Source organism: Hypanus sabinus, chromosome 8, assembly GCF_030144855.1.
Source record: "Hypanus sabinus isolate sHypSab1 chromosome 8, sHypSab1.hap1, whole genome shotgun sequence".
NCBI lineage: Eukaryota > Metazoa > Chordata > Chondrichthyes > Myliobatiformes > Dasyatidae > Hypanus > Hypanus sabinus.
Genome location: NC_082713.1, coordinates 23,381,677 through 23,401,531, shown reverse-complemented (window position 1 = coordinate 23,401,531; position 19,855 = coordinate 23,381,677). Strand labels below are relative to the sequence as shown.

Here is a 19,855-nt window from a genome sequence, read left to right as displayed (position 1 = left end):
CTCAAACTTCCGACATACTGCTTGAGTTTTCCAGTGTGAAATGGAAGACACCGGCAATATTTTGTATAATTAAATCATTTAAAGTGTTTTAGCTGAAGGTGCTTTGACTGATGGTTGAGGTTCATAGGCCCCCAATGTAAGGATAAGGTTTCCAGAAATTCAGTTGTATAATCAAAATCAGAATCAGATTTATTATTACTGACATAGAGTTTGTTGTGAGTTTTGTTACCTTGTGACAGCAGTTCAGTGCAAGACTAAAAAATTAATTGCTTTACAAAACTAATAAGTGAATAAGTAGTGTGAAAGATGAAAAATGAGGATAGTGTTCATCAACCATTCAGAAAGCTGATGGCAGAGAGGAAGAAGCTGTTGCTAAAAGTGTGTGTGTTCAGTTTCCTGTTCCTTTCTATGGTAGTAATGAGAGGAGTGTGTGTCCTAGATGGTGACGGTCATTAATGATGAATGTCACCTTCTTGAGGCACCACCATTTGAAAATGTCCTCGGCGGTGAAGAGGCTTGTACCCATAATGGAGCTAGCTGAGTCTACAACCCTCTGCAGTCTCTTTCGATCCTGTGCATTGCCTGTCCCTTCTAATATGACACTTCTGAAAATTAACTACCTGGAGTGAAGTGTAATAACGGCCATTTCCAAGTTAATTTGTGTCATCACTGGAATTTGACATGGGACTTTCCAATGAGGTTCATTCGTGCTGCTGACAGAATTTCCAGATCACTCATGCCTGCAATAACAGTGTTCCCTGTGCAGTGCTCCTTTTCAAGTTCGTTCAAGTTTATTGTCATTCAACCATACACATGTATGCAGCTAAATAAAACATCATTCCTCTGGGGCCAATGTGCAAAGCACAGTACATACTGTATAATCACACACAGCACATGAGAATTACAATCCAGCACATGTCATCACAAAATAATATAGTATAAATCCCTTAGTAGTATGGTTTGAAGATTGACAGTTTGACATAAAGTGTGTTTCATGTTCATGTAAGACATTATAATATTACTGGCACTCTTATAATAAAACAAGCAGTCATAAAAGTTTGTGAAACAGCATCAATAAAATGTCAGGTTTAAGTTTTTTACTCAGAGTGGTGAGTGCATGGAATGGGCTGCCAGCAATGGTGGTGAAGGTGGATACGATAGGGTCTTTTAAGAGGCTTTAGATAGGTACATGGAGCTTAGTAAAATAGAGGACTATAGGTAAGCCTAGTAATTTCTGAGGTAGGGACATGTTCGGCACAACTTTGAGGGCCAAAGGGCCTGTATTGTGCTGTAGGTCTTCTATGTTTCTATGTTTCTAAAAGATGAAAAGTGACTAGTGCAGGATGAGAGGGTGTCTGAGCTGGGGAGTGGGAGGGGAGGGGAAAGTCAGGGCAGCCACTTATTTAGGACAACTCTTAAAGGACAAAAAGTAATCAAGAAAATAGCTGGGGTTTCCTTAATTTATTTTGGACATTATGCTGCTTAATTGGGGCAGGAGACTGTTGTTGAACAGTTTCTAACTAGTGCCAGTCATGTGCACTTGCGTAGCCATCACACACTACACTATGTTTAGAGTGAACAGTTTTTAAATAATGCCAGTTGCGTGTGTTTGTCTTCAAAAAGCTAATTCTGTCAGTGATATCTGGTGAAAAATACACAGTAAGACAATTCAGAACTGTTCTGTTCACTGTGGTTTCAAGCATTCAGACTTGAAGATGTCAGAAACAGTTGGGGATGTAAATGAAATGATTTTACTACATCAACAAGTTAGGAACGATGTAGTTATTTGAAGGCATTGACAATCATCTTGAATATTACAATGAAAATGAAGATTTGGAGGATGTAATCATCAACGGCATTGTTTTATGGCAGTCTATTATCAGCAGCAGATTTCTGCACTGATTTTGTTCATTTACAATCAATTGAAAGAACACAACAGTGTTCACGCTACACAGATTCCACCATATAGGAATGACAGTTTTATAATACTGTAGTAGTATTGTTCATGTTCTAATTTGTTCTACATTTCATTTTAAAACACTTTGTTACCTAGTTAGATGGTAGTTTGTCTTTTTTATGCATCTTTAACTATTTCCATGAAACTTCTGCTAATTGGGGCAGCCACATAATTGGGTGAAAATGTATTGTTTGTGATATGTCCCAATTAACTGGAGTCCACTGTACTTCAAATAACCAAGTTGCCTTTGGAGCAGGAATAGAACACTTGTATTTCTGACCATTGTGTGCAGCTCTGGGTTCTGCATTACAGGAAGCACAGAGAGACTTTGGAGAGAGTGCACAAGAGGTTCACCAGGATGTTGCCTGGATGAGAGAGCATTAGCTCGAAGAAGAGTTTGCACAAACTTTGATTGTTTGTTCCGGAGCATCAGAAACTGAGGAGTAACTCGACAGAAATATGTAAACTTTTAGGCACAGCCAGGGTAAATAATCAGAGCCTCAGTCCCAGGAAAGAAATTCAAAATGCTAAAAGACACAGTTTAAGATGAGAGGGAAATTAAGTAGGATGCACAGGGCATGCTTTTTATTTGCACACATAGTGGTGGGTGTCTGGAATGTGCAGCTGGGAGCTGTTAGAAGCAAATATGATACATGGGTTTAAAATGCATATAACTGGCACATGACTTTGCATGAAATGGAGGGATAAATTGGTAAATTGGTTTATTATTGTCGTATGTGCCAAAGTGCAGTGAAAACTTTGTTTTGCATCCCGTCTATACAGATCATTTCATTAGCATTGAGATAACTTAAGGAAAAGTAAGTGCAGAATTAAGTGTTACAGTCACAGAGAAAGTGCAGCACAATAAGGTGCAAGGCCATAATGAAGTAGATCCCATTGTACTACAGTCCATCCCATTCTACTACAGGACCATATAATTGTCTTGAAACAGCAGATCGAAGCTGCTCTTGATCCTCGTGGTATGTGCTTTCAGGCTTTTATATCTTCTGCCTGAAGGTGTGACTACAAATCCCTGCAGTTTTTAGCGATCACAGAGGCAGCAGTTGCCACTCCAACTCATGACGCGAGATCCTTCCAGATTAGATCCCTTCTGTGGTGCATTGTTGGAAATTGACGAGGGTCAAAGGGAACATGCCAAATTTCTTCAGCCCCCTGCTGGACATAGAGGTGCGGGTGAGCTTTCTTAGCCATGTGGTAGGACCAGGATCAGGCTGTTGGTGATACTGACTTCTAGGGACTTGAAGCTCTCCACCCTGTCATCCTCAACATCATTGATCTAAACTGTAGTGCATTTAACTGTCACTTTTCCTGAAGTCAGTGTCCAGTTCTTACACTGGCAAATGGAACACGTCCAGGAAAATTATAATTAGTTTAATTTGGTCAGCACAGATATCGCGGGCTGAAGGGCCTTTTCCAGTGTTGGTTCAATAAGGCTGCTCTGCCATTCACTAAGATCATAGCGAAGGTACAGTAGATGCTGCACTTACTTTACTTTATTGTCACCAAACAATTGGTGCTAGAGCATACAATCATCACAGCAATATTTGATTCTGTGCTTCGCGCCTCCTGGAGTACAAATTGAAGTAAGTATAATAAAAATTTAAATTATAAATCATAATTAGAAAATAGAAAAGGGAAAGTAAGGTAGTGCAAGTCAGGTCCGGATATTTGGAAGGTACGGCCCAGATCTGGATCAGGATCTGTTCAGCAGTCTTACCACAGTTGGAAAGAAGCTGTTCCCAAATCTGGCCGTACGAATCTTCAAGCTCCTGAACCTTCTCCCGGAGATACCTCGGATGCCCCAGTATTTTTAACCTGCAAATCCAGGAGAAATCATTGAAAGTCTTCTAATTGAGCTCTGCACTGAAGTCTAGCTCTCTTCTGACAATTCAGTCATTTACCTGCTGGGCCCTTTTAAATATGTAGATCAACCACTGATGACCCAACGAGGAAAGTTTAGAATCCCCCTTGCTCCAGACTGCTTACACCCCACCTGTCCGTTATTCAAGAGGCCCTCCTGAAACCCTCTTCCTCTATAAGATCAATGTTGTGTTCCCATCTGCCAGCAAAATTCTGGCAGGTGAGCCAAGAATTACATTTTCCTAGACATGGAGACGTCATTTAGTTGCTCACATTGCCCAATTCTCACATCTGTCCCACCAGTCCAATGTCTGTACTCGTATTAAAGTCAAAGTCATCAGTGCCGATCTATTTAGATTGCTTAGGGAGGCAGTTCACTCCATATACTAATCACTCTCTGTGTGAAAAAGTGGCTTCTCAAGTTCCTATTACATTTCTTCCACTCACCTTAAATCTATGCCCTCGATTCCCTAATCCTGGGGAAAATACTGTGACTGTTCAACTTGCCCATGCTTCTTATGGTTTTTTATATCTCTAGAAGATCATCCCTAATTATCCAACACTCCAATGAAAAGATCCCAACATTTTAAAGCTTACTTAAAAACTCAGTCTATTAAGTCCAGGCAACATAGTCATAAATCACCTCAGATCACTTTACAGTGTGCCTCTTTCCAAAGCAAGGCGACCATGGCAAATGCATTATTTCAAATTCCGCCTCAGCAATGTCTTACACAATAGACGATGAACAAGTTCACCAACAATCAAGAATAAATGCTTACGAATATGTAAGACCTATCATAGAACATCACAGTATAGTACAGGCCCTTCAGCCCACAATGTTGTGCTGACCTTTTAACCATCTCTAAGATGAATCAAATCCTACATATCCCTCCATTTTTCTTTTATCCATGTGCCTATCTAAGAGCTTCTTAAATGCCCCCAATGATTCTGACTCTACCACCATCTATGGCAGGCTGCTACACACACACACACACACACACACACACACACACACACACACACACACACACACACACACACACACACCACCCTTGGTGTAAAAAAAATCATCTCCAACATCTCCCTCATTCTTTCCTCCAATCACCTTAAAATTGTGCTCCCTCATTTTAGCCACTTCCACCAAGGGAAAAGGTCTCTGGCTATCCACATGATCTACGCCTCTTATCATCGTGCGCACCTCTACCAAGTCATCTCTCACACTCCTTCACGTCAAAGAAAAAAGACCTGACTCGCTCAACCTACCTCAGGCAAGAAGTGCATGAATTCAATAAATTACATGAGAATCTATCACTTCATTCCCACTTTTGAGTGAATGAGTATTCTGATTGATTGCTCAGTGCTAAATTTCAGGTGTATCATAATTTATTTTACTGCAACAGATGGTTGTGCAGCTTCCAAGGCATCTCATAACCAAATGTGATTGTCATAGTGATTTACTTCTGGTTTGATTAAGCAAAGCCAGCTTGCTTTTTCCAAAGGCAGTGTTATCAGATTTAGTTAATAGCTCTTTGATGAAAGAACAAAGCAGGCCAATGATGAAGGAAATTCGGTAGGTGTTAATGTGAACTTCCTGAAGGCGTCTTGACAAGATATCAAGACTGAAAGCTATGGAATAAAATGAGCTGTTGCTGTTTGGGTAAAAAATTGACTAACAAGCAGCAAAGCGCTGTTATGAAAAAGTTTTGTTTGGGACAGGAGGGAAGTATTCAATGGTGTTCCCTTAGGGTTGATACCAGAACCACTGCTACAATTGAAATACATGAATGATTCTGATGTGTAGGTCAATTTCCAAATGATCTGATGGCAAAAAAATCTGGAGCCATAAATATTGGGAAAGTAATAGACTTCAGGCTGCTTGGATGGTGGTTATGTAACAGGTGGAATTTAATGCTGAGAAAGGTGTTCCATTTCATTAGAAACGTGAGAAGTGGCAATATATCTGTGCATAGTTTGTCGGAAGTGGTAAGGCAGTTTGAGGCTCTTTGTTCTATCTAGTCCAGGCTGACCTGTTTTTTTGCCTAGTCCTATTTACCTGCATCTGAACCATAGCCCACCACTGATCGTTGATTCCACTCTTGCAATCACCCTGAGTGAAGAAGTTTCCCCTCAGGCTCCCCTTAAATATTGCACCTGTCACCCTGAAGCTATGTTGCCTAGTCTGATCTCTGAACCTCAGTGGAAAAGAGTGCATCTACTCAGCTTATTCTCATAAATCCATATATCTGTAAAAGATCTCCATTCATTCTTATACAGCCCTGGAAATAAAGTCCTATCCTGTTCAACCTTTCCCTATAACTCCGTTCAGCATCATCCTTGTTAATTTCCTTGCACTCTTTAAAACTGATTAGCGTCTTTCACGTTGTCTCTTACAACTTTGGCATAATATCCTAATTCCTGTTCTCAGTGCTCTGAGAGGCCAATGTGCCAAAAGCTCTTTGTGACCCAATCTACCTGTGACATTATTTTAAAGGAATTATGGATCTGCATTCCTAGTTCCCTTTGTTCTACTGCACTCCTCAGAGCTCTACCCATCACCAGATAAATCCTACCATGGTTTGACCTCCCAGAGTGTAACACCTCACACTTACCTGCATTAAATTCCACCTGCCTTCCTTGCTGTGTACCCAATCTTGGTGATATCTACAAATTGCTGATCCGGTTTACTACATTATCATTAACAGCCCCAGTACCAATCCTTGTGGCACACCTCTAGTCACAGGGATCCAGTCATCTACTCTGCTCTGTGGCTTCTCCTACCAAGCCAATATTGTATCCAATTTACTACTTCATCCTGAATACCAACCCTAAGGCAAGGAGCAGCCTCTCACATGCAACTTTGTGCAAGGCTTTCCTAAAGTGCATGTAGACAACATCTACTGCCTTTCTTTCATCAAACTTACTCACAACCTTCTTGAAAAACACTACAAGATTGGTTAGACATGACTAACCACACACAAACCAATGTTGACTATCCAAGTAAGGTCTTGTCTATCCAAATACATAGAACCTTCCAATAATTTACCCATGATTGACATCAGACTGACTGGCCCATAATTTCCCATCTTATCCTTAGAGCCTTTCTTAAACAACGGAACAACCTGTTTCACACATCTGCTTTTCAACTGGAATACATCCCTTCTAGTATTAGACTTCTCAACCATAAAAAAATTACCTGCTGTCAATTCCTAGACCTCACTGGATCTCCCCTTAGCCTTTGTCATTCCAGGGAAAATAATCCAAATTTGACAACCTCACCTATGGCGCATGACTTCTAATCGAAGCACATCCTGATAAACCTCCCTGAAAATCCTCCATATTGTCCTGAAATGAGGTGACCCAAACTGAATGCAGATGTTGCCTGACAAGAGTTTTATAAAGGTGCAGATTAATTTCTTTATTCTTGCATAGAAACACTGTGAGCCCACTTGAGTTGTATGATCTCCTTCTGTGCTATAGCCATTCAGTGAAGTGCAGTGTAAGGAAACTGGGAGGCTTCCATTTTCACAACACGTTTCACGTCACTTTTGAAGCAATGTTGGCAACACAGTGACTAAACTTGGTGGCCACATCATTAGGTACCTCCTATACCTAATAAAACGCCACTGAGAGTATATTTGTAGTCCCCTGCTGCTGTAGCCTGTCAACTTTAACATTCCTGGACATTAAGAGTTCTGATGAAGGGTCCTGGCCTGAAACATTGACTGGTTACTCTTTTCCATAGATGCTACCAGACCTGATGAGCTCCTCCAGCATTTTGTGTGTGTCACTCCAAGCTTTGATGTGCTGTGCATTCAGAAATGTTCTTCTGCACACTGCTGTTGTGACATGTGGTTATTTGAGTTACTGTCACCTTCATGTTTGCTTGAATCAGTCTGGCCATTCTCCTCTGACCACTCTCATTAGCAAACCCTTTTCACATCACAGAACTGCCACTCACTGAATACTTTTTGTGGCCCTTGCACCATTCTTTGTAAACTCTAGAGACTGTTGTGTGTGAAAATCCGAGGAGATCACCAGTCTCTGCGATTGTCAAACCACCCTGTTTGACACCAACAAACATTCCACAGTCAAAGTCACTTAGAACACCATAACACATAGGAGCAGAATCAGGCCATCTGGCCCATCGAGTCTGCTCCGCCGTTCAATTATGGTTAATCCTTTTTTAAAATCTCCTCTTCAACTGCAGTTCCTGGCCTTCTCCCCATAACCTTTGACACCATGTCCAATCAAGAACCTATTGATCTCTGCCTTAAATACACCCAACAAACTGGCTTCCACAGACACCTGTGCCAACAAATTCCACAAATTCACCACCGTTTGGCTAAAGAAAGTTCTTTGCATCTTTGCTTTTAAAGGGTGCCCCTCTGTCCTAGACTCTCCCACCATGGAAAACATCCTTTCCACATCTACTCTGCCTAAGCTTTTCAACATTCAGAAGGTTTCAATGAGATCCCCCCTCATCCTTCTGAATTCCAGCGAGTACAGACCCAGAGCCACCAAACATTCCTCGTATGATAACCCTTTCATTCCTGGAATCATTCTTGTGAACCTCATCTGGACCCTCTTCAATGCCAGCACATCTTCTCTAAGATGAGGGGTCAAAAACTGTTCACAGTACTCAAGGTGAAGCCTCACCAGTGCCTTATAAGCGCTCAGTATCACCTCTTTGATCTTGTATTCTAGACCTCTTGAAATGAATGCTAACATGACATTTGCCTTCCTCAACCTGCAAGTTAACCTTCAGGGTTTTTGCACAAGTACTCGCAAGTCCCTCTGCATCTCAGATTCCTGGATTTTCTCCCTGTTTAGAAAATAATCCACACATTTATTTCTACTACCAAAGTGCAGAGCCATGCATTTTCCAACATTGTATTCGAGTTGCCACTTTCTTGCCCATTCTCCTAATCTGTCTTGAGTCCTTCTGCATCCTACCTGGTTCTTCAGTACTACCTGCCCCTCCACTAATCTTCATAACATCTGCAAACTTGGCAACAAACCCATCTATTCCATCATCTAAGTCATTTATATACAGCATAAAAAGAAGCGGTCCCAACACCAACCCCTGTGGAACATCACTAATCACTGGCAGCCAAACAGAAATGAATCCTTTTATTCCCAGCCACTGCCTCTTAGTAATCAGTCAATGCTGTAACCACATTGTTAACTTTCCTGTAATAACAAGCAAACTTGATGACGGTGAGGACAATATGAGGTTGATGTTCTGGAGCATGTTAATATTAAGGGAGAGGAGGTGTTGGAGTTGTTAAAAAACATTAGGATGGATAAGTCCCAGGAGCCTGACGGAATATTCCCCAGGCTGCTCCACAAGATGAGGGAAGAGATTGCTGAGCCTCTGGCTAGGATCTTTATGTCCTCGTTGTCCACGGGAATGGTACCGGAGGATTGGAGGGAGGCAAATGTTGTCTCCTTGTTCAAAAAAGGTAGTAGGGATAGTCTGGGTAATTATAGACCAGTGAGCCTTATGTCTGTGGTGGGAAAGCTGTTGAAAAAGATTCTTAGAGATAGGATCTATGCACATTTAGGGAATCATGGTCTGATCAGGGACAGTCGGCATGGCTTTGTGAAGGGCAGATCGTGTCTAACAAGCCTGATAGAGTTCTTTGAGGAGGTGACTAGGCATATAGATGAAGGTAGTACAGTGAATGTGATCTACATGGATTTTAGAAAGGCTTTTGATAAGGTTCCACACAGTGGGCTTATTTAGAAAGATAGAAGGCATGGGATTCAGGGAAGTTTGGCCAGGTGGATTCAGAATTGGGTTGCCTGCAGAAAGCAGAGGGTTGTGGTGGAGGGAGTACATTCAGATTGGAGGGTTGTGACTAATGGTGTCCCACAAGGATCTGTTCTGGGACCTCTACATTTCATGATTTTTATTAATGACCTGGATGTGGGGGTAGAAGGGTGGGTTGGCAAGTTTGCAGATGACACAAAGGTTGGTGGTGGTGTGGATAGTGTAGAGGATTGTCAAAGATTACAGAGAGACATTGATAGGATGCAGAAGTGGGCTGAGAAGTGGCAGATGGAGTTCAACCCAGAGAAGTGTGAGGTGGTACACTTTGGAAGGACAAATTCCAAGGCAGAGTACAAAGTAAATGACAGGATACTTGGTAGTGTGGAGGAGCAGAGGGATCTGGGGATACATGTCCACGATCCCTGAAAGTTGCCTCACAGGTTGATAGGGTAGTTAAGAAAGCTTATGGAGTGTTAGCTTTCATAAGTCGAGGGATAGAGTTTAAGAGTCACGGGGTAATGATGCAGCTCTATAAAACTCTGGTTAGGCCACACTTGGAGTACTGTGTCCAGTTCTGGTCACCTCACTATAGGAAGGATGTGGAAGCATTGGAAAGGGTACAGAGGAGATTTACCAGGATGCTGCCTGGTTTAGAGAGCATGCATTATGATCAGAGATTAAGGGAGCTAGGGTTTTACTCTTTGGGGAGAAGGAGGATCAGAGGAGACATGATAGAGGTGTACAAGAAATTAAGAGGAATAGGTAGAGTGGACAGCCAGCGCCTCTTCCCCAGGGCACCACTGCTCAATACTAGAGGACGTGGCTTTTAAAGTAAGGGGTGGGAAGTTCAAGGGGGATATTAGAAGAAGGTTTTTCACTCAGAGAGTGGTTGGTGCATGGAATGCACTGCCTGAGTCAGTGGTATAGACAGATACACTAGTGAAATTTAAGAAACTACTAGACAGTATATGGAGGAATTTAAGGTGGGGTGTTATATGGGAGGCAGGGTTTAAGAGTCAGCACAACATTGTGGGCTGAAAGGCCTCTACTGTGCTGTACTATTCTATGTTCTATGTTAACTTGGTAAGTGGCCTCATGTGTGGCACCTTGTTAAAGGCCTTCTGAAAGTCCAAATATACAATATCCACTGCATTGAAGGAAACCCTGCTGATTTTGTCCTATCTTGTCCTGTGTCACCAAGTACTCCATCACCTCATCCTTAACAATTGACTCTAACATCTTCCCAACCACTGAGGCCAGGCTAATTGGTCTATAATTTCCTTTCTGCTACCTTCCTCCTTTCTTGAAGAGTGGAGTGACATTTGCTACTTTCCAGTCCTCTGGCACCCATTCCAGCGTCCAATGATTTCTGAAAGATCATTTCTCATGCCACCACAAACTCTAATGCTACCTCTTTCAGAGCCCTAGGGTGCAGTTCATCTGGTCCGGGTGATTTATGTACCCTTGGGTCTTTCAGCTTTTTGATCACCTTCTCTCTTATAATAGTAACTGCTCCCACTTATCTTCCTTCACACACTACAACATCAGGCACACTGCTAGTGTTTTCCACAGTGAAGACTGACACAAAATACTCAATTAGTTCCTCAGCCATCTCCTTGATCCCCATTATTATTTCTCCTGCCTGATTTTCTATCCTATAGTGGTCCTATATCCACTTTACTTTCTCTTTTACTTTTAATGTACTTGAAAAAAAATTTACTATCCACTTTGATATTATTTGACAGCTTGCTTTCATAATTCATCTTTTCCCTTCTAATGATTTTCTTATTTGCTCTGTGTAGGTTTTTAAAAACTTCCCAATCCTCTATCATCCCACTGATTTTTACTTTGTTGTAAGTCCTTCATTTTGCTTTTACAATAGCTTTGACTTAGCTTGTCAGCCACAGTTGTACTATTTTACCATTTAAGTATTTCTTCATTGCTGGTATACTCATGTCCTGCACCTTCCTCATTTTTCCCAGAAACTCGTGCCATTGCTGCTCTGCTGACATCCCTGCCAGCAGCTCCTTCCAATTTTCTTTGGCCAAATCCTCTCTCATACCACTGTGATTTCTCTTATTCTACTGAAATACTGCTATATCAGACTTCACTTTCTCTCTATCAATTTCAAGTTGAACACAATCCTATCATGATCATTGGTTCCTAAGAGTTCCTTTGCCTTAACTCCCTAATCACCTCCGGTTCATTACGTAACACCTAGTCCAGTATAGCTGATCCCCTAGTAGGGGTCAATGACAAACTGCTCTAAAAAGCTATCTCTTAGCATTCTACAAGCTGCCTCTCTTGAGATCCATTACCAACCTGATTTTCCCATTGACCTGCATGTTAAAACCTCCCATGACTACCATAATAGTACCCTTTCGACTCACCATTTCTATCTCGTTTTGTAAACTGTGATCCACCCCCAGCTACTGTTGGGAGTCCTGTATATAACTGTCATCAATGTCCTTTTACCCTTGCAGCTTCTTAACTCAATCCACAAGGATTCAACATCTTCCGATCCTATGTCCCATCTTTCTACTGATTTGTTGCCATTCTTTACCAGTAGAGCCAACCATCCCCTCTGCCTACCTTCCTATCCTTCCGAAATAACATGTAATCTTGGACATGCCGCTCCCAACTACAGCCACAATTCAGTGATGGCCACAACATCATGCCTGGCAATCTGTAATATTGCAACAAGATCATCCACCTTATTTCTTACACTGTGTGCATTTAGATACAACACCCTGAGAACTGTATTTGCTATCCTTTCTGATTCTACATCCCTAATGATTTGATACTCAGCCTGTTGGCTGCAACTCAGTCCCATCACCTGCCTGCCATTCCTGACAGTCTGACTGCACGCTATCTTTACTTTTTTACCATCCATCCTATCCTGATTCCCTTCACTCCGGTTCCCACCCCCTGCCAAGTTAGTTTATACCCTCCCCAACAGCTCTAACAAACCTGCCCACAGGAATATTGGTCCCCCTTCGGTTCAGGTGCAACCCATCACTTTAGAACAGGTTATACCTCCCCCAGAAAAGATCCCAATTATCCAAGAACCTGAAGCCCTGCCCCCTGCACCAGCTTCTCAGCCACACATTTATCTGCCAAATCATCCTGTTTCTACCCTCACTGGCATGTGCACAGGCAGCAATCAAGAGATTACTACCGCGGAGGCCCTGCTTCTCAGCTTTCTACCTAGCTCTCTAAATTCTCTTTTCAGGATCTCTTTGCTGTTCCTTCCTATGTCATTGGTACCAACATGTACCAAGGTGTCTGGCTGCTCCCCCCCCCCCCCCATCACATTTCTTCCCCATTCTGATGTTTGGTCTGAACAGCAACTGAACCTCTTGACCATTTCTGCATGCTTTTGTGCATTGAATTGTTGCCACATAATTGGCTGACGAGATATTTGCATTAATGAGCAGGTGTACAAGTGTACCTAATAAAGTGGCCTTTGAGTTTATGTTATGTAAGAGTTACTGCAGCCAATACGTGCACAGTATGCTCCCACAAACAGGGCAGTGTGATAAAGGGCAGGTAATTGTGGCAGTGTTTATTAAGGGATAAATATTTGCCAAGCCATGCCAGAGAAAACTTGCTTTTCATTTTCAGGAATAGTTCTATGAAATCTCTCGTGTCTGCTTGAAAGGATGTTAATTAATATTTCACCCAAAAGCCTCAACCTCTTACAAAGGGGCACATCCTCAGCACTGCACTAAAATAGTTTTTGAAATGTGATTTGAACCAAGGAGCTTTTGGTTCTGAGGTAAGAAATCTATCAGCCAAACGCTTGGTATTAGACATTTTAATGAACTGGGCAATGTATGAATCAGTTTAATGTTGGCAAAATTATTAAAATTTGTCATTTTTCCTTAGGTGATAGAGGCAACAGAGGACCACCTGGAATACCATATTTTGTGGACTTCCTAATACCTGCACCACAGGGAAACCCTGGCAGTCCCGGAGTTCCGGGTTTCCCTGGCCCTAGAGGTATTGTTTCTGCATTTGAAGCTGGAGTGCGCTTTGATCAAGTAATATGAGGAAGGAACCTTGAATGAGTCTGTTTCTGAGTATCTGCCGCAGAAAGAAATAAATATTAGCTTTATTTTGCACATGTACATTGAAACATATACTAAAATGCATCATCTGAGTCTAATCATATCTGTCAGGATTGGTCGGGCATCTGAAAGTGTCACTACACACCAGCGACAACGTAGTGTTCCCCTAACTTGCTAACTCTAACTGTCCCATCTTTGGATTGTGGCAGGAAACTGGAGCAGCCGGAGGAAACCCACATAGTCACGGGGAGGACGTACAAACTCTTCACTGACAGTGGCGGGATTCGAACCCCGATCTTACAACTGGTGTTGCAATAATACTGAGCTAACCACTGCACCACAGTTCTGCCCACAAGTTGATTATTAGTTCATCTTTGGCATGCCGTTCACATAAGTGACAGGGCCCACAGAGAGGCAGGAGGAAACCCAGAGCTGGACCCCCGGTCTGAATCACATCACCAGGGCAATCTGTTGGAACTTGCTGTGTCATCTAGAGGCGGAGACACCTACTGAATTTCAGGATAGAGGAGACAGATTGAATGTGGGGTAAAACTAGTGCTGCAACACTATAGTACAAGTTAGAAAGTACTTTTGTTTCTTTGTTACCACAGAAAAGTTTAGAAACAATATTTCATCAATAACCCAAATAATTGGTGGCCTTTTGCTGGTGAGGTAGGGGTGGGTGCACCGAAGAACACTGAAGTTGACAGGCCTGTCTCAATCACCAGGACCAAATTTAGCCTGTACAGTCTCCTTCCTCTCTCACCAAGCAACGTGTCTTCCCTTTCCACAACATAAGAGGGACTGGAAATAGTTTACAAACAGGACCAGTCCACAAGATGAGGGGTGTCATCACACTGAACCATAACCTTAAGTAATTCATTATCATCCACATTATCAGTAGAGCAAAGATCCAGTGTCTTCAGACTTTGGACTGAGGCTGATGGGCCAGAGATGCATGTCGAACTGGTCAGGAGCCAGAACTGGTTTTCATGCATGAAAAAAGTATTGGCTCAGGTCATCTGCAGGAGTATTGCATGGGATCATTGCTCCAGGGAGGGTAGTGCTCAAACATCACCCTTAAAGTATATCTGATTACATTTTATTTTGAGTTTTCTATAACTTTCTCTTAGAAACTGCATGCACCTGGAATGGCATTTTTCAATTTTAATGAAGGCGAAGTCTTAGGCTCTCTCTTCAGCTTCCCTACTCTCAGTAGGCAGAGTTTTGACTCAAGAGCATATGATCAAAAAAGTTATTTTACTCTCTGGACAGACTGTACAAGGGCAATCTGCCAACCTGCCTTTGATGATGTATGGTCTATGAATAGACATCTGAATCTGCTACATGTTTGGAATGATGCTTTTCATCTCCACACCTAGAAAGTAGTTAAAGTGTTCGGTTCCTTGACTTAAATCTGAGATATTTGGCTTCTGAGTCGCCAGATGTGAAGAAATTCTCTGCACTCATGCCTTAAGGACTTTTTAATGTTTTAGCAGGCTGCGTGCAATTTTGAAATCCTGAGTGGCACATGATATAGTTGGTGTGATCTTCAACCAATAACCACAAGTAAAACTATTGGATTAGAGTTCTTCAGCTATCTGTCTTGTATGCCTTGTTTGTTTCTTCCTGCTGTACACACTCCGTATGAAGATGGAAAGCAGTCTTGACCCAATTATTGACCAGTCCATAAACATCAGAATCACATTGCTCCTACTTGATAGATTAAGTTGAATAGCATTTGCTACCACTAAATGAGGTACCAAGATATTTATTAGAGTTACTAAACATTTTTTATTAAGCAGGTGTGATGGGAACATTGAAGTTTTGTCCATCTTGGCTATCTCTGTCATGAACCAGCCTGACTCAAATATCCTGCAAGTTTTAGCGCTTATTGGTTGGAAGGCCAGGTTGAGAGATGGAGCAAGAAAGGGTGAAAATATTCAATCTTAACAAGCTTCTCATTCATAGACAATAACCATTCTGACAATGAAATCAGGATTTTCCAGTTAATATAAGGATCCTCTTTTGAGTCAGTATGGGTGGAAGTCAGGAACAGGAAGGGAGCAGTTACTGTACTGGGGGTATTCTGTAGGCCCCCTGGTAGCAGCAGAGATAGCGAGGAGCAGATTGGGAGACAGATTTTGGAAAGGTGCAAAAATAGCAGGGTTGTTATCATGGGTGACTTTAACTTCCCTAATATTGATTGGCACTTGATTAGTTCCAAGGGTTTAGATGGGGCAGAGTTTGTTAAGTGTGTCTAGGATGGATTCCTGTCACAGTATGTTGACAGACCGACTAGGGGGAATGCCATACTGGATCTAGTATTAGGTAACGAACCGGGTCAGGTCACAGATCTGTCAGTAGGTGAGCATCTGGGGACAGTGATCACCGCTCCCTGACTTTTAGCATTATCATGGAAAAGGATAGAATCAGAGAGGACAGGAAAATTTTTAATTGGGGAAGGGCAAATTAAGAGGCTATAAGGCTAGAACTTGCGGGTGTGAATTGGGATGATGTTTTTGCAGGGAAATGTACTATGGAAATGTGGTCGATGTTTAGGGATCTCTTGCAGGATGTTAGGGATAAATTTGTCCCGGTGAGGAAGATAAAGAATGATAGGGTGAAGGAACCATGGGTGACAAGTGAAGTGGAAAATCTAGTCAGGTGGAAGAAGGCAGCATACATGAGGTTTAGGAAGCAAGGAACAGATGAGTCTATTGAGGAATATAGGGTAGCAAGAAAGGAGCTTAAGAAGGGGCTGAGAAGAGCAAGAAGGGGTCGTGAGAAGGCCTTGGCAAGTAGGGTAAAGGAAAACCCCAAGGCATTCTTCAATCATGTGAAGAACAAAAGGATGACAGGAGTAAAGGTAGGACCGATTAGAGATAAAAGTGGGAAGACGTGCCTGGAGGCTGTGGAAGTGAGCGAGGTCCTCAGTGAATACTTCTCTTCAGTATTCACCAATGAGAGGGAACTTGATGATGGTGAGGATAATATGAGTGAGGTTGATGTTCTGGAGCATGTTGATATTAAGGGAGAGAAGGTGTTGGAGTTGTTAAAATACATTAGGACGGATAAGTCCCCGGGGCCTGACGGAATATTCCCCAGGCTGCTCCAAGAGGTGAGGGAAGAGATGGCTGAGCCTCTGGCCAGGATCTTTATGTCCTCGTTGTCCACAGAAATAGTACTGGAGGATTGGAGGGAAGCAAATGTTGTCCCCTTGTTCAAAAAAGGTAGTAGGGATAGTCCGGGTAATTATAGACTAGTGAGCCTTACGTCTGTGGTGGGAAAGCTGTTGGAAACGATTCTTAGAGTTAGGATCTATGGGCATTTAGAGAATCATGGTCTGATCAGGGACAGTCAGCATGGCTTTGTGAAGGGCAGATGGTGTCTAACAAGCCTGATAGAGTTCTTTGAGGAGGTGACCAGGCAAATAGATGAGGGTAGTGCAGTGGATGTGATCTGCATGGATTTTAGTAAGGCATTTGACAAGGTTCCACATGGTAGGCTTATTCAGAAAGTCAGACTGCATGGGATCCAGGGAAGTTTAGCCAGGTGGATTCAGAATTGGCTTGCCTGCAGAAGACAGAGGGTTGTGGTGGAGGGAGTACATTCAGATTGGAGGGTTGTGACTAGTGGTGTCCCACAAGGATCTGTTCTGGGACCTCTACTTTTCGTGATTTTTATTAATGACCTGGATGTGGGGGTAGAAGGGTGGGTTGGCAAGTTTGCAGACGACACAAAGATTGGTGGTGTTGTAGATAGTGTAGACGATTGTCAAAGATTGCAGAGAGACATTGATAGGATGCAGAAGTGGGCTGAGCAGTGGCAGATGGAGTTCAACCTGGAGAAGTGTGATGTGGTACACTTTGGAAGGACAAACTCCAAGGCAGAGTTCAAAGTAAATGGCAGGATACTTGGTAGTGTGGAGGAGCAGAGGGATCTGGAGGTACATTGTCCACAGATCCCTGAAAGTTGCCTCACAGGTAGATAGGGTAGCTAAGAAAGCTTATGGGGTGTTAGCTTTCATAAGTCGAGGGATAGAGTTTAAGAGATGCGATGTAATGATGCAGCTCTATAAAACTCTAGTTATGCCACACTTGGAGTACTGTGTCCAGTTCTGGTCGCCTCACTATAGGAAGGATGTGGAAGCATTGGAAAGGGTACAGAGGAGATCTACCAGGATGCTGCCTGGTTTAGAGTGTGTGGATTATGATCAGAGATTAAGGGAGACCAACCAAGAGAGTTCAAGGGGGATATTAGAGGAAGGTTTTTCACTCAGAGAGTGGTTGGTGCGTTGAATGCACTCCCTGAGTCAGTGGTGGAGGCAGATGCACTAGTGAAGTTTAAGAGACTACTAGACAGGTATATGGAGGAATTTAAGGTGGAGGGGGTTATATGGGAAGCAGGGTTTGAGGGTCGGCACAACATTGTGACCTGAAGGGCCTATAATGTGCTAGACTATTCTATGTTCTATATGGTATTAATCCGGCATTAATGGGAATGGAGGGGGTGTCAGTTGCATGAATATGCTAGTTGAATAAAAAATACTCAAAAATAATTACTATACATCACGCATTAGTGTTCTCTGTGTGGACTTTTAAATAAATTTCCTGGCAGTTTGTTCACCCCTTGTCCTTTTAAATAGCAATCTTTTAATGTAATTTGATATTTTAAGGTTAAGCAATATTAATATACTGTAAATCACAGCAAAAAATGCTTAATAAATCAAATAAAATATGCTTGTATAAGAATGCTGGATCCATAAATACCAGTGGGCAAGAGTTTACTGAAAATTTAATTCAGCATATAGCAATGGTTGGATGATTCCTTGGCATGATTGTTGGGACATGTAAAATACAACCCCCTGGTCATACCTGGTGTTGCTCACACGGCTGTCAACATGCCAATGGGTGTTAAGGGAAGAGATTTCAAGAATGTTGCCAGGATTAGAGGGAACGAGTTATGGAGAGACGTAGGCCAGGCTATGTCCTTATTCCTTAGGGTGCAGGGGTTACTTAAAGAGATATGGAGGCTTAGAGAGATTTGTGCTGAACACAGGAAATTGGGACTGGTTGGATGAGCACCATTGTTGGTGTGGGCTTGTTGGGCTGAAAGGTCTGTACCTGTGCTGCATTGAAATGTCAACTAATTCTCTTGCCACAGACCCTGCCTGATCTGCTGAGAAGTTTCTTCCACCATTTACTGTTACTTCAGATTTCTAGTATCTGCATTTTCTTAATATCCAGATCCTCACTTGTCTGACAGATTAACTGACTAGCAAGTCTTGGTGGCCACTGACCAATAGCAGTGGCCACTTGAGGGCTTGAGACTGTCTGCCTTGTGACATGTTACAGTTGCCTGATGCACAAACGTGGAGAAATCAGTGTAACAGCAAGTGGTGAGCTGATAATGACCAAATCATTTGGTTACCATGTGAGCTGTAGTTAGTTCTTAGGTTAATGCATAGATGTCTTATTGATGAATAGGACAAGGGCAGAAATATGCTGTTCATCTGGGGTGGGGGGGAGTGGATACATTTACCATTAGTATTACAATCAGTTCCTCATTCATGGAAATAAAATGAGAAAGTGCGGGAAATATTGAAAGGGATTAAAAAGGCATCTGTAAAAACAGTGAAATTGAGTCAACATTCCAGACCTTTGTGCTTTGATCCAAACCTTTTTCACTGAAACCCACATCAGGGCACAGCTCTAATCCCGGGGTCCATAGTCTGCCCTGAGCAACAGATATGTAGTAAGAATGTTGGCTTAGTGTTTATGATCCAGACATATCAACCAGAAAGATCTCAATCTTCGAATACGTACACAACGCTGGAAGAATTCAGCAGGTCAGGCAGCATCCGTGAGAAAAGAGTAGCCAACGTTTCGGGCCGAGACCCTTCATCAGGAATGGGGGGGGGGGGGCGCGGGAAGAGAGGGCCAAAGCCCAGTAATAGAGATAGAGGAAGGTGTAGGGCCTAGAGGCGCCAGGTGGAAAACCAATCAGAGGAAAGATAAAGGGGGGGAGGGGATGGGGATAAGCATGAAAGAACTGTAGAGATAGAGAAGCAGAAAGTTGAAAGGGGAGAGAGGCAGAGAGGGACCTGAGATAGGGGAAGGGGGACGGGGAGGGAATTACCGGAAATTGGAGAATTTAATGTTCATACCACTA

The 19,855-nt window shown here is 42.5% G+C and overlaps 1 protein-coding gene across 6 annotated transcripts in view; it reads left to right on the top strand.

Annotated features, from left to right (window-relative positions):
* The window catches only part of LOC132397969 (collagen alpha-6(IV) chain-like), a 405,602-nt gene that overhangs the window by 342,885 nt on the left and 42,862 nt on the right, over nt 1-19,855 (top strand). For all 6 annotated transcript variants that reach the window (XM_059976821.1, XM_059976818.1, XM_059976820.1 and 3 more), the window contains one exon: nt 13,500-13,613. In XM_059976821.1, the coding sequence (XP_059832804.1) occupies nt 13,500-13,613 (114 nt within the window). The remainder of the gene's footprint in view (nt 1-13,499; nt 13,614-19,855) is intronic.